Here is a 14985-nt window from a genome sequence, read left to right on the forward strand (position 1 = left end):
TTGGAGTCCAGTACTACTTTATTGTAGATTTCATTTAGTAAATTAGCCTCTTGTAATAAAATTATTTATAAATTAGATATACGTATATATACATATTAAAGCCTTAAATGTGTAATGTGTATATATATATATATATAGGTATATGCCTAAATATATGTCTATACATATAGTATACATATTAGAGCCTAAAGATATCTATATACATATAATATACATATTAAAGCCTATTATAGAAGCAGTGTTAAACATTTTACTATTTAAAAATCAAAGAAATTAACAATGTTTTTATCCACCTTTCGTGTCTGAGTACTAAACTGGTTCTTTCCTTTAAAATTTGTTATTTTGATGGATTCCTTACGAAGACTTATTGTGTTAATGAATTAGAACATTATTTTTAGAGAAGGGAAAATCATGATTATGTATTTTCATCTGTTTCAGTAATAAAATGAAAGTTTATGAATGGTAATGAATTATGATTAGGAATAATATGATGCGTTATTAATAACAGAAGCGTAAAATAATCTTTAAATCCTACATAACATGTATTCATGGGCTAGTTTATACCGTGGATCCTCTTTTAGAAAACTGTTCTAATTCACTGCTCTGCCCATTACTTAATAAATGAGAATCCCCCTGCCGTTCACCTTCAAATAGGCCAAGATAGATATTTGCGGAAAATGAACTGAAAAATAAAAACGAGACTTGTACGCAAATGAGCCGGCTCGTCGTTGTAGAGGGCAGCAGGTGTGCTAGTGAAAAGGCGCGGGCCTTTTCCTTAGTCCGGTTGGTTTTGATTGCGGGTGAACGACCAAACACATAGCGGCGGAGAGCATGAATGCGGCCGACTCTACGGTAAGCCGAAACATTCTTTTTCTTTGTGGGGGAAATTAACTGGATTTCGTTTCATGCATCGCTCTTGAATTTCTTAACTGTTGACAGTGTACGCGGTGTTATTTCATTCGCGATAAATGCTTTGTTTTGAAATGTAACTCTGTGTGGTTTTCAAAAAATGCTGCTTTTTGTTTTCTTTGTTTTGGTTTGTAAGTCAACCGAGTTTCGGTCTTCAAATTCTTCTTGAAAGCTTTGAGAATTATTAGAATATATTTCTTATTTTTACACATTGTGTTTATGATCTTGAACGCTGATATAATTTTTCGTATCAATAATATAACCTAAACAATGCTTTAAATGAAAATAACTGTAACATGAGTAAGTAATTCTAGCGAATTCCCTGAAACTTATGTCGAAATCCAAGTCTCCGAAAGAATCAAACTCTACGTAAAAATATAAAATGCACTGAGAGCATTGGAGATCAAATGCTTCTTTCCGTTATTAAATTTTTTAGATGGGATACCATGCTGAGAAATTCCCCGAAAAGATATTTAATACATAATGTAGTGCATTTAAATGCCTGTGTGTACGAATCTTTGTTTCCAGTGTATATTGTTTAACCGTTTCGTGGGTATTGAATATCTTCATAAATGAAGTTAACTTAAACGCTCGTAATTTGGAGCTTTAGTTGTCAATTTCATGAAACTGCGCTCTTTCTGAAACCCGAAATTCTTTTGCCATATTACAGAAAAGGCTCTGCAACTGTATCTTTAATTTGAAATATAAAAATTAATCTGCTGAGGCTTCTTAGATTTGAATGTTTCAAAGTTTAGATTTCTATGTTAGCACTAATCAGTTCTTTAACTTGAATATAAAGTTTACTTGCATAACCTTATCTCTGTTTAAATGCTTAGTTTCACGCAGATGGTTAAAAATTTCATTACTCAAAGAAAATAATTACCCTGTAAAAAGGGTGAGTCTTAGTTTAATCATCCAGCGAATATTTGATTTTTGATGTTGAGAAACTTATCATATTCTTACATAAACGATAATTTTCTTCTACATTTCCTGGTCATATGCTATTGATATGATCTAACTTTTACCCATTGTTGTCAAAAGTCGATCGCTATCGCTGTAGTCAATGTCGCAGTTTCTCTTGGTGTGATCACTGAGAATGATGGCAGACAGTAAGCAAATTAAACTCTCATTAATACAACCAGTTCCTTAATTTGAAGCTTCTCTCTGAGATAGAATTGCAGCAGTTAAGAATTGAAAGCATTCTTTCAACAAATGAACTAATGAAAGGCTGTTTAGTTAGTATAAGTACACGAGAGCAATTTGCTCTTTAGAAAGAAGGCTTTGAGATGCGTTTACATTAAACACGATAATGATCTATGTAAGGAGACTTTTTTTTTTTTTTTTTTTTTTTTTCGAATTTATCCCTATACAGAAAAGAAAAAAATTGGTCACTTATGAATGTTTTGAAATAATCAAGCTATAAATTTTCAGTATACAACTTCTTGCAAAACTGTATATTACGATACTGCTTATAATCGTTTTCGGAAAGCGTTGTTAGATATCTGACAGTTTTATTTTGCATTTTGCTGTTTTTACGATTCCCATTTTGATGACTATAAATGATATTTTTCTCCATCACTCGGGAGGAAAACTACGGAACAAACCTAGATTGCACCAGAAAATACTTTTAGCAACCGCCTTCTTTTTTAGTCATAGCTTTTACCAATTGGATCCGATTTCTGTAAACTAGAGGTAAATAAACCTTTCTTGTATGCAGTAAAGGCTTCTTGTACGCACTAACGCTATGTTTTTAGAGGCAGTTTATGTAATATTATTTTGCTCACGTATTCCATTCGCATAAAATATTTCGTGAAAACATACCTCCAAAAAATTCGAGTAGTACCTTTAAATCAACACTTAAACCCATTCGAGCATTGTTTCAAAATATACACTATGATAGCCTTGTAAGTGTACATTTTGAAGTAATGCTTCAATTAGTCTTCTCTTCTTCAAGCACAGGCTACAATAATGGAAATTAACTCACTGGCATTCATTAGAACACCTTTTAAAACTTATTTGGTCTGAGTATGTGAAAGGTTTCCAGTTCTGAGCTATGACCTTTAAATTCGGTTGTGAAACCTCGAACATGAGCCACTTTTCCGTCCCTCATATTTCTGATGCTCGTAACTATCAAAACATTTTCCTTGCTTGATAAGAGTTACTCCATCTCGTGATTCTTATGTAACTAAAATTTGAAATAAGTCTTAAAAATTTAATTCAAATTTCTGTTTAAAAATGTCATTTTGCCACAATAAAATTCTCAAATGATAGTGGCAATAGCATTTTTAAGGCTAACCTATAAGACGTAAGTTACACAGAATTTTTATTTACTTCCTAAATGTTTAACTGCAAAAGAGTGAAATAGTTTCAGATATACTAGTTGTCGCTCTTAATTCTTTTCCCACATTCGGAAACTTGGGAAGTTATAGGCCAACTCTTCCCAGATAGACTAGTGTATGCAATGGTTTGGTTTATTTGATTACTGCAAAGCCTCGAGGGCTATCTAAGGTGAAGGATGCCTTCGTGGAGGACTTTCTAAATGGAACTGGCTCGTATATACGTAACACATGGAGAAAACCACGAAAACTCCCAAGCAGCCAGCCCGTTTGCGAGATTCAAACCTCGGACCGAACAACCAGTGTTCAGCGACTTTACCTTTCGGCCACTGGTGGGCCTGTATGCAATGGCTGTTTGAATAATGCAGGCAAATAGGCCTGCCAGTTTTGCCGCAACCGCCTAGAAAATCGCTAATTTTCGATAGTTTTAGGTTCACGTACTGAGATTTGTTATAATTTCTAGTACGGTGATGACTGGACGCAGCCACTGGCCTTTCATATGCAAATATTTCTTGCAGCTGCGTAAATACGAAACTTTAAGAAACTATATAGCTTTGGTTTTACTTTAGTACCGAATTTTATTTCATTTGGGAAAGAATTTTAACGAATTTTACAAAGCTTGAACATAACTAAATCTTTTTCAATCCGAGATGAAACTTCACACTGATTTTAATTAGTAATCGCACTATGCCAAGTTTTGCATATTGTCATTTGCTTCGCCTTTCATTTCGCTACCATTATCTCATATAAACTGTTATCTTGTATACCATTAATTCATAAATCTTTCTTGCCTTATATTCGTTTAGTTTCCTTTTATATTTAATGAAGGTTTAATTGCGGGGTATTTTCTCACGAATTTTTATTTTCACACTACATTATCTCAAGGCAAGAAGGATTTCCTAAATTTCATTAACAGCGGTCAAAACGAGATTAAATTTGATCCTTTTGAAAATGATACTTTTGAAATCTCGCACCTTTTTGAGCAACTGCTAGCGACGACAGAAATAATGGAAAATCTGTGCTCTGATAATACTGAAAGTGTCGGGAAGCGCCAAATGCAATTCTGATTAGAATACGAATTGCCACTCAAGGCTGATTATTGCGCTAAACACTAGATCTTCATACTGAATTCGGTTACTTGGGGCTGAATGGGCTCACTTCAGTTTTCCACGTGTGTACTATAAATACGAGCCGATTTTCTCCAAAGTCCTCTCCGTAGGCAAGTGGGACACAATTATTTTTGCTGTTATTAAATCTTTTTACTGTAGCTTCTGCGCCCATCTAAAAAAAGCTGTTTAAATTTTCAATAAAGTATTTTTTGTGTACTAACATGTACAAAATGGCAAGTTTATCCGTTATCTACAGTATCTGTATAAAATGAGTAGGAAGATGCAGAACAGAAAGTATTTTCCACGTGAAATATTCGAATCGTCGGTACATAACTTTTTGATTGTAAAAATTAACTTCCAGTTGACATTTGATACTAAGAGGATGGCATCTCGCTTTCGGCATTAATTTGAACTTGGCCTGCTCCTAGTGTGAATAAAAGCTAACATTTCTTTGGTACTCGCGTATTATCCTTTCGACTGTGAAACGTTCGTCAAGCGGTAAGATTTAGCGCCAGTTATGGATAAGTGGGATGTCACAACAAACTAACATTTGCGTTTTTTTCTGATGTAACTCAGATTGATTCTTGATAAGATGCCTTTTGTTTTTATAAACAAGGATATAAATTATTACTGCACTCTTTGTGCTTTTGCAAGAGAAAATAAAATTGGCGCCTACCTTCTGCAAAACGGCAAGCACTTGATTATTTTCAGTTATGTTTTATCCTGAAAAAACGTTTGTATTAATGGTTACGATATGATCAATTTATTATGCCCAACAAAACACTAATAGATTGGAACAATCATTTACGGGAAGTTTACTCATAGCGTTCTAAACAGAGCTTCCTGTCAAACATAAATTCGAGGAAACCCTTTTTTACGAAGGGCAAAATTGAAGCGGGTCGAGTACTGATAATTTATTAAAGAGGCGTCAGTACCATCAGAATTCTGCAGGAACAACTTTTGCGGGATCGGCGCAACCTTTGTGGGATCTAGGTCGGCTTTCATGTTTGGACGGTAGCCAACGTTCATGGTCAACGGGATAATACATAAGTAACTTAATAGCCAAGTGCAACGTAAAATACGTGTAATATGTAATTATTTTGCAATTTCAAACTGCAGACCTTCCGTAAAAAAAATCGCCAAATTGCTCGAATAGGTAGGTACACGAAGAAAAACTTCGCTGCAAAAGACAAGCTTTTCCAGAAATATGCAAACTGACTACACATATTAATACAACTGGCTTAGACCATCGTTTCTGATATCGATTGAATTATGAGGTTTATTCTTAAACTTCTATTTTTGCTTTCATGATTCTTAACTGGCCTACATCTGGTCTTGGGTAATAAAACGGCATTCACCAATTTTATCTTAACATCTCATAATCGAATAATGTATTAATTGCCCCTCCTTGGCAGATTTCGCTTTGAACTCTTAATGAAGTTGCTCATCAGCTTCATTGCCTGTAGATATCTGAACCATTTTTCTTCGTGCATCATTTCGAAATAGATAAATATCTTTTCTCAAACAAAAGGCGAAAAACTGCTCTAATGAGACGTCGAACTTCCGTTCAAGGTTAATAGAATCGCATTAGACCTACTTCAAAAACTTGGCTGCTTTCGCACAGTTTGTTTCTGTTAACACTTGGGTCGTATTTAATTAATATACATGATCTATTGTTTATAAATCGTCTTCCATGTGAAAGTACTCGAAGTTGAACTGCAATCATGACTGCCTATTAGGAGTACTCGAAAAACTAATTCTGTAGGTCTCGATCACATAAAATAATTAGAAATTTTTCTTTCCAGTTTCCGGAAAATTAAGATTATTCATTTTCAATATTTATTTAATTTAAGCCTTTCGTCACTAATTTGTTTTTAGATATTTATCTACCAGTGCGCCAAATATTTTAGTTTCACTCAAATATTTCAGGAAAATTTTGTGAACGGATGTTTCTGAATTCAACAGATTTCTTTTGCACACAGCTCACAATGGCTTTGGAATTTTATTTATTAAAAAGGTACTAAAAGTGAATTTATCAGAATGTGTTAGAAATGAAAGTAATCATAAGAAGGAACGAGTCAAACTAGAACTAACGTAGAAAACATTCTATTTTCTTTCCAGTGAGATAATGGTAAAACTGAAAAGAATCGTCCTAAGTTCTATAATTCAAATTTTTAGCCCAGTGAAATTTGCAATTGGCATTAGTCCGAAATTAATAAAAATCTAAGCAAATAATCAAAATAACAATTAAAACTGAATTAAAACAATTAAAACTAAATAATTTAATAAATTATTTAACTAATGATAAATAGTTTAAATAATAAAATACTGGACCTCTTATTTGAGGCTACGGTTGGAATTATAATTTCCCTCAAAAACTAAAATAACTCGGTCTAGCAGAATTTAAGCCCTGGTAGAGACAAAGATGATTCTTGTTCTAGTTCACCAGTGAAAAAAAGTAAAACTGTTAACGTTGTCCCCAATGAGATAGAGAATGCTAGAAACAGTATGAAAGAGAGGAAATTTTAAGAGATGTATAATAAAAGAATCCCACTTTCTTACCACGATCTCCTACCGATATAATTCTAGCCATTAAAATGAATGTGACAGAGGGGAAACGAATTGATTTTTGTGGTTCACTTATTACGAATAAAATTTTCTAAATCGAAAATATTTTCTGTAGAAGTTATGATTGAGTTGCATAAAAGTACAGAGAGCTCTTATTTAGAGCTCCGGTGAGCTCAGGCTAAAATTACAATTTATCTCGAAAACGGAAGTACCGCAGCCGTTTATTTGGCTAAATTCCCTTATACCTGAAACTAAGTCTTCTCACTGAACTTGCTAGAAATTTATACTCTTTCTTGAAATTTAGCCAGGTTTTTAGGAAAAGTTGAGTAATGTGACGATTGATAAAATTTTCGTCACCTTATGCTATTTAACATTGTTTAATATAATTAGAATGGTACTTAAACAATTTCTCGACTTTTCTGAAATTTCACTTTCATTCATGATATTAAATGTCAGAATTGAATTTGCTGTCCTAAATTAATATTTATCAGTCCCTGAATTCAAATCTCATCTCTTCTCAAAATTAAAATATATTTCAGGTTAGCCAAATCGAAATTGGACTGTTTGCTTTTATTCATTTTTCAAGCTCTTATACGTATTTAAAAATCTCGCTAGGCTATCAGTAGCCGAGCAATTAAGATCGTTGAACAGTGGTAGTTCTACTCGATTAGGATATCTGCGAATAGGATGGCTGCATGGGTGTTTTCGTAGTTTTCACCAAAGTTACTATTTTGTTCTATGCATATGTTTTGTTCAAAGTTGCTGTAATACGAATTGCTATTTATTAAAGTTTGCTCTTGTACAACGCTACTGACTCCTAGTCTGCTCAACTTTTTTCTCCCTTTATATCTTCGCTTCTTCTACTTTTGTTAGAGACGCCAGCGTTTTAAAGAGCATAACCTTACTTGTCTACTGACCTCTGTTTTCACCATATGAAAGATGAACAAGGGCTATCTCCTTTCTCTTTATTAAGCCCTTCACGAAAGCACCTCCCCCTTAGACAAATGGCTTTCATGTTTCTCGTATTTCACAAAAAATCCTAATTTGAAGTTTGCCTAAAGTCAAGAAATTAAAGTTGTCACCGGTAATTGCATCCAGCCTTCAGTTGTCAGTGGTTGAATGAGCTGTATGCCTGTTTACGTGGTTTTACCCTACGTGTAAAATACAAGCTGTTCTTTTAAAATGATTTGCACGAACCGATCTGTTTTGGGGATCAAAGGATTAGCCATAATTTACAGCGTAGTGTGCAAAGTATTTGAAGTAAGTTGGGCGCCTATGCAAATTAATAAGTAGAATAAGTTAATAAAATTAATAAAATTAATAAGTAGTTTTTTTTGCTTTAGTCTCTCTAAAAGAGGAGTAAACTGCTGATTGGAATTTTCGTAATTTCCCCAGAGTAATACAGTCCAAGCGCTTAACTTTTCAGCTATCGAAATAGCATAAAAAATTTACAGCAAAATTTACTTAGGTTAAAATGCTTAAATATAATTTAAACCTGTTGGTAGTAAACCTTTTGACGTAATTCACGTTTTAATTATGTTAGAGAAACTGATCAAATAGCTCGGCTTTTGCTTCCATTCACTGAAAAACTGCAGATTAAAAACAAATATCCGATAATGTGATCCAAAACACAAGGGGTAGGATTCTGCGTTAATTTATGCTGTGTAAGGGATTGAATTCAGAACTGGTTACTCAAGTTTGCAACATAAAAATGTATGAAAGATGTCTCTCTAGCTAGTATGAAAGTGTCTCTACTAAGCGATCTAAATGAAGTGATTCACGTTTATAAGAATAGTTCAAACTCTCACTGTTAAATATCCGAAATAATTGTGTAGATTTTCTTCGAATGAGCTATCTCTACAATAAGAAACGTGACTACAGTCTTACTTAGGTTCAGTTTTCTCGAACTACCGTGACCTTGTCTTCAACTTCCTCGTTAGGACAAACTGTTGATCCTTTCAACCTCGTGTTAGCGATTGACGTCAAGCTGCATTGTGTGTGAATAAACGTTAATACGTCAAATTCTTACCATCGCATGCTTTTCTCATGATCAATAACCTAACGCGTTTTCAGTTCTCCAAGAGAAATGAAAAGTCATTATCCAGATTTTTCTCACAATGTCGGACACAAACTGCGAACGAACACCTCAGCACCAAACTTAATTTTTCCTATGCAAATCCCCATACAAGGTAAGGAATACCCCATTTATCTTTGAACGTTGAACTTATAATTACGTCTTAATTGTGAACTAGGTTATTGAATTATATTTGTGAAATTTACTTCTGTCTTTAGTTTTAATGATAATGTTCTAAAAGTGTTACTTGAATGCGAATTTGCAAAAAACCTAAAGTAACCAAAAGACATTAACCTTTATTTTGTTTATTAATTATCTGTGTTTATGAGCCTCAGCGTACCGTAAACCTAAGGTATGCTTCACAAGATAAGGCCTACCAGGGTAACTGATGACAATATATCAGGCCATTCTTCTGTTTCTGCGCTTGGGGTTACGTTTTCGCTGTAAACAGTCTTACGTTATTCTCGGTTTCGGTACAGTGTTTGAAAATACATTTAAGCTTTCATTATGGGGAGAGTACTTTTAACTGGCGTAAGTCCGTGTATTGTACTAGATTTTATTATGCATGAAACTAGCCAAAACACCATAAATAGGAATTGTAATCTGGGAAATTTCGAGTAAAAACTTTAAACATAGGTACGCATACAATTTTTTATCTATTTTATAGGATTTTATATCTATAATTTTTCATTATTAAACGTGAATATACTAAGTTCTCGCTGAGTTTTTTTCAAGACATCTCTCTATAAAAAGGAGAGAACACGAGATTTTTGTACTTAACAATTATGACAGAAGTACGTTTGCTGCTTTGAGTAATATTTTGTTTAAAAATTATACTACAAGACTAAATATATTTATGCTGATTCTTTGTAGGTACTGTACAAATATTTAATATGCATATTGTTATATAATCATTAAGGTATTAGTAATGCATATAATTTAAATTAGCAATTATAGTATACATGCAAGAAGATATATTATGGTATACATGCAAGTAGACTGTATGAAATAAAATATTGTGTGAACTTAAACAGGTATTTTTTCTAAAGTGGCTTTAAATTACCATTGCTACGTTAACAAGATTCAGTACATCAAATGAGACGTATTAGAGATACTATTCAGAGCTAACTGATGAACATTTTTATTAAGCGTATGTAAATTGCATATAGAGTGCATATGCGGAATTGCAATTCTTACTATTGCATATACGGAATTTAAATCCTTACTATTTTATTAGTTAAGTTGTATATTTAAGGCGCTTGCAAAATTCTCTTATAAATTTTAAAAAAGAAAGTTTCGTTAACAAAGACCCCTTATATTTTATGTTAAATGTTAAAAATGTTCGAAGCATAACTAAATTACATAGATCTGCTTCTAAAATGCATTTTCATTTTAGTTTCTAATAAAGGATTATTAACAAACAAGTCGTGAGTACCTGCAGTAGACTATTAATGCAAACACTTGCATTTAGTAAATGCAAGTTTTAAAGGCCAGAAAAATTATTTCACATTAACAAGTTTCCTAAGCATAAACATGTTAACATTTAATGCGCTTTATAAGAGGTTCAGAAACCCAGTAGCATTTCATATAAAATTCATACGTTCATTGTAACGAGAGCTGAGATAATGTATAATTGCCGTTAAAGTCTAAAATTTTCTCAATTCTGTCAAATTATTAGATCTACACATGAATCGCTCTTAATTTTACAATAATGGTGTATCACATATACCCTAAATTAATCATTTTCATTCTGACAGAATGCTATTTTCAAGTCTATTCTTTTCAATTGATTCTACTCTTTTTAAAATATCAAAGAGTAACGATCAAGTATCCGTGATTACTCGTGTTAAAAAATCATTTTAATGTTTGACAAGCTTTATTTACCATTATATAGATATTACATGTAGTATATCCTCTGTCTAAATCTTTGTTTCTGATGTTTCATCAAGGAGAGCTAAATTTAGATTACATAATTCTCACCTCGGTCATTTTTAACACTGAGTAATTACTAGTAGAAGGATAGTTAAAATTTTCTATATAAAGTTCACTAGTTTTTATGACGAAAGATGTAGTATCAACCAGTGTTTGAAATTTCCATTACTTCCCGTTTAAATTTACTGCCTTACTACCCACTTCCTTCTTTTTAACTCGCAAATATAAATATTTCTTTACGGATTTTCTTTTCACGTTCGAAACTTGTCTAATTGAAATATTATGCAGCCCACCCGAGAGCTGTCTGTACAAATTAAATCTTTCTAAAGTTGACAATTGTGCTGTAACTCTAAGTGCAATGACGTTGGAAGCTTTCACTGAGAGAATAGTCAGATACATTTTCGATGACGACATGTCTAGAGACGTTGATAGCTAATACACACACTGGCCAATAAATTAGAAACCTTTTGAGATTTTCATTTGCATGCGTGCTAGAGATGAAGTATGTAAATTTGTTTTCTGATGTGGGTTACACGTGGTTAGAATGCTAGTATAAGTAAGGTGTACGAGTGCTTTTTACGATGAATGAAGTAAAATGAGGAAAAAGACAGATGTTTCACCATTTGGAAAAAAGGGCTTATTGTTGGTAGCCGTTTAACAGGGGCCTTGAGATTCAAAGACAGCAAATCTCACTGGGTTCTCAAAAGCAGCCATATCAAAGGTTTTCAAAAGTTGGAATCGGAACCCACAGTCCTTCTGTAGAAGACGTTAACTGCGGTTCAAACACGGTTTTCCAAGAGTGATCGGCGTCCTCTCCGATTAATCGTACGGCGGAACAAGGACTCTACTGTGCTTCGTCAACCACGGTTCTTAACATATTAAAGGCGGGAGTCGTAGTACTACGATTTATCTCGACTGAAGCTTGAAGGCGGGAGTCGTAGTACTACGATTTATCTCGACTGTAGCTAGCGCATGCATTGCGCAATCCATGCGCCACTTTACATTTGTATTTAGTATGTTTTGTGGTTTGAAGCTGTTCGGTTGTTCAAATTCTACTTACAGTAAATTTTGAATTCCTTCAATAAGGTTTCACGTGAAAATAAAGATATATATGCAGACGATTTGATGGACATTGAAGAGCCACAACCTGGTACATCGAACTCGGCACCACGGACTCCACGATATAAAATTGATCCGCCTGGACGTCTTTCGCTGGACATCAAAAAGCACAAATTCGGATAGAAAATAAAGGCAGAAAGCTATATGCCCAACGAAACTGCGTAGTTTGTGCGGCACATAAAGTTGACATGCTTCAAACGCGAATTTTGCAATGCACCTCTTCACCGTGGCGAGTGTTATCAACATTATCACATATGTTTGATATGGATGTTTTGGTGTTCCTCGAGGGTAAACAGCCATGAGATACCTAGATGTACTGGCAGATCAATATGTGTTTTTGCAAGTTGCATTTTTGCAAGCTAATTTACAAGATCTAAAAAGCTACATAGCCAGTGCATGGTATAATCTGGACGTAAATGCACTCAGAAGCATGTAGCTCGATACCGAAACGAATCTAAGCAGTTATCCGTGCAAAACGTAATCCAATAAAATGTTTATCTTGGGTTTCTAATTCATTGGCCTGTTTGTTGTCCAGGTTAGATTCTCTGTGACTAAGATGGCTGCGAAGGTTTCGTCGTTTTCTTTTAACTAAAATTAGAACCAATGCCTCTCAAATGCGAAGCTAATAATTTGACGAAGCAAAAATTACATTGTGAAGTTGCTTAAAATATTAGCTTTTATATTGCGCGCGTGAAATTAATCGTGAAAAGTAAATCCAAATGCATGGGTTTATAATTTACACATTCGTATCCATGAATTATTTTTCAGTTCTGATGTACTAGTGTTCAGGTTTTGGAACCGGACCAGATTTGAATCTTGTTAACAGATTCTCAAATCAACTCATCCTGTAAACTTAAAGAATATCTTACAAACACTAGCGTTTCTACCGATTTTTAAAAACTTCAGATGCAAAATATCTCATTGGAATGATTAAAATATCCAAAAATAGATTCATTGATACATTTTCCGAAATTCAGTACTGTAGTATGAGCTGTTTGTAGAAGAAAACAATTATTTGAGACGTAACTACGTTTTGCTGCGAATTTTTGTAAAGCTGATTCTACACTACGAAAATTTTAAATGGTGTCATTCATTTAATCTAGCTGCATACAGAAAGCAAAATCCACAAACATCTGGTGAAATTTCATATTTTTTAAAGCCACATATTTTTTGCTTGCTGTGATATAATAGACTGTTAAATGTAACGCTTTTTTTATTGATATATAAGGACTCAAAATCATTCACTCGAATACATTTTCATGGGCAGAAAACCTGTTTTCGCCTCAGTCTAACTATTCTAACAAAATGGAAAGCCTGGCAAATGAAATTAATTATTCGGTGTGTATTAGTGGCAGTTTTTTTAGAATAACTTTTTATTGTTCTAACAATCAAAATTCCGGAATTAAGGTACGATATTTTATCGAATGAAAGTAGCTCTTGAAAATCCTTCTTCATTCTCCCACAAATTCTGCTTCACCAGTGGTTAAGACAGCTGAATGCTGGGATTTCGATCCTAGGCAAATGAGCTGGCTCTATGGTTGGTTGACTCATGTGCAACAGGAATACGACCCAATTTCCCTTAGAAACTCCTCCACGAAGGTATCCGTCGAGCAGATAACCCTAGTGTACTTTGCCTTGTCGAAATACCCAAACGAATAGATTCTAGATGCATTAAGACACAAAATAAAATATTTTACTTTTTGACCCAAAAAATGGCTCAATATGGAAAAATTCCAAAAATGTCATCTTTGTATATCTTCGTAAAGTAAAATACATAATTTAAACGAAAGAAGAAACTTTTTAACGGCCTTTTTATCTAAAATTCTATCGGTTATTCTCACCAAGTATTTATTCCATGTTTTTAAAATGTAAACTTTTCTGTTAAGAATTGGAAGAACTGAAGGCTCTATTCAGCCCACCTGAACACGAGTGTCCCCATAGCCCAAAAGGGGCCCCGTCTCTCCACAAACGAGGGCAACCAGCAACCCATCCGCCCTCAAACAACAAACAAAAATACTAAATTAAAAATAAGTAAGCCCATCTAACACAAAATTACAAACCCAAAAAAAAAAAAAAAACCAAACACATATCCACAACATAGAACACCACAGATATCCAAAACCTATATAAATACAGAATTCAATTTTAACAGAAGATTCCTTTTCTGGTATACATTTGCCGAAAAATTCAATTGCAGCGATAAACATTTTGATGGAAAACTAATATTTGGACGTGGCCATTTGAAGGCTGTTATTCCGAAATAAGTCTCAATCAGCAGAATTTCGGTAATTAGTCGTAATTTCCCTACATTAGTAGCTTAAAGGTTTAATCCGTGTGGGCTTTTTTTTTAAATTCAGCAGATTACAATACGCAGCGTGATTTATGCCCTATGTAGAACCGGCGCTAAAACCCCTGCCAACAATCCAGCCACACAGAGGCTGACGCGCTGCCTACTGCGCTACCGAGGCTTACAAAGTGGTAAGATTAGGATGGGCAAATTTAGGAGAAATTAGAATTTAGGAAGTACCAGGAGGCAGGATTTAGGAGCCACGAAGATTCTATTGGGCGGTAAAATGTTTGTGCCGGTCCAGCCCTTATAATTTCCAACACGATGCTACGATAAAGTGCTTAAAAGTAGTAAAATAGTCCCTCATTATCTGAAGCAGTACTTGCATGGTTTACTTCCATTAAACCAATTTTGTTCTCTTTCAAATAAAGCATTCAGAAAACTGCATTCATGGTCGAACGCAAAACTCGCATGAGTTTTAATCATTACTTATGAAGAAATGCTAGCAAGTACAGTTAGTCACAAAAGTCTGCGTACAGACTAAATTTTAAATTAAAAAAACACTTACAACATAGAAAAATGTATTTTAATGATTGCATTTTTTTCTTCTATTAGCTAAAATTGTAAGCTTAAATAAAAAGTAAATAATAT

General features: G+C 33.8%; 1 protein-coding gene across 2 annotated transcripts in view; it reads left to right on the forward strand.

The window, feature by feature from the left end:
* Positions 1-700: 700 nt before the first annotated feature.
* Positions 701-14985, forward strand: part of LOC118179532 (uncharacterized) — a 33207-nt gene continuing 18922 nt past the window's right edge. The window contains exon 1 of one of the 2 annotated variants that reach the window (XM_035348704.2): positions 701-852. In XM_035348704.2, the coding sequence (XP_035204595.1) occupies positions 832-852 (21 nt within the window). In that variant the 5' untranslated portion in view covers positions 701-831. Of the gene's footprint in view, positions 853-8960; positions 9112-14985 lie in introns of those variants that run through there. The other variant, XM_035348705.2, reaches the window with a different exon arrangement.

Source organism: Stegodyphus dumicola, chromosome X1 (assembly GCF_044657685.1).
Source record: "Stegodyphus dumicola isolate Sdum_Otavi_A_Nest chromosome X1, ASM4465768v1".
Classification (NCBI taxonomy): domain Eukaryota; kingdom Metazoa; phylum Arthropoda; class Arachnida; order Araneae; family Eresidae; genus Stegodyphus; species Stegodyphus dumicola.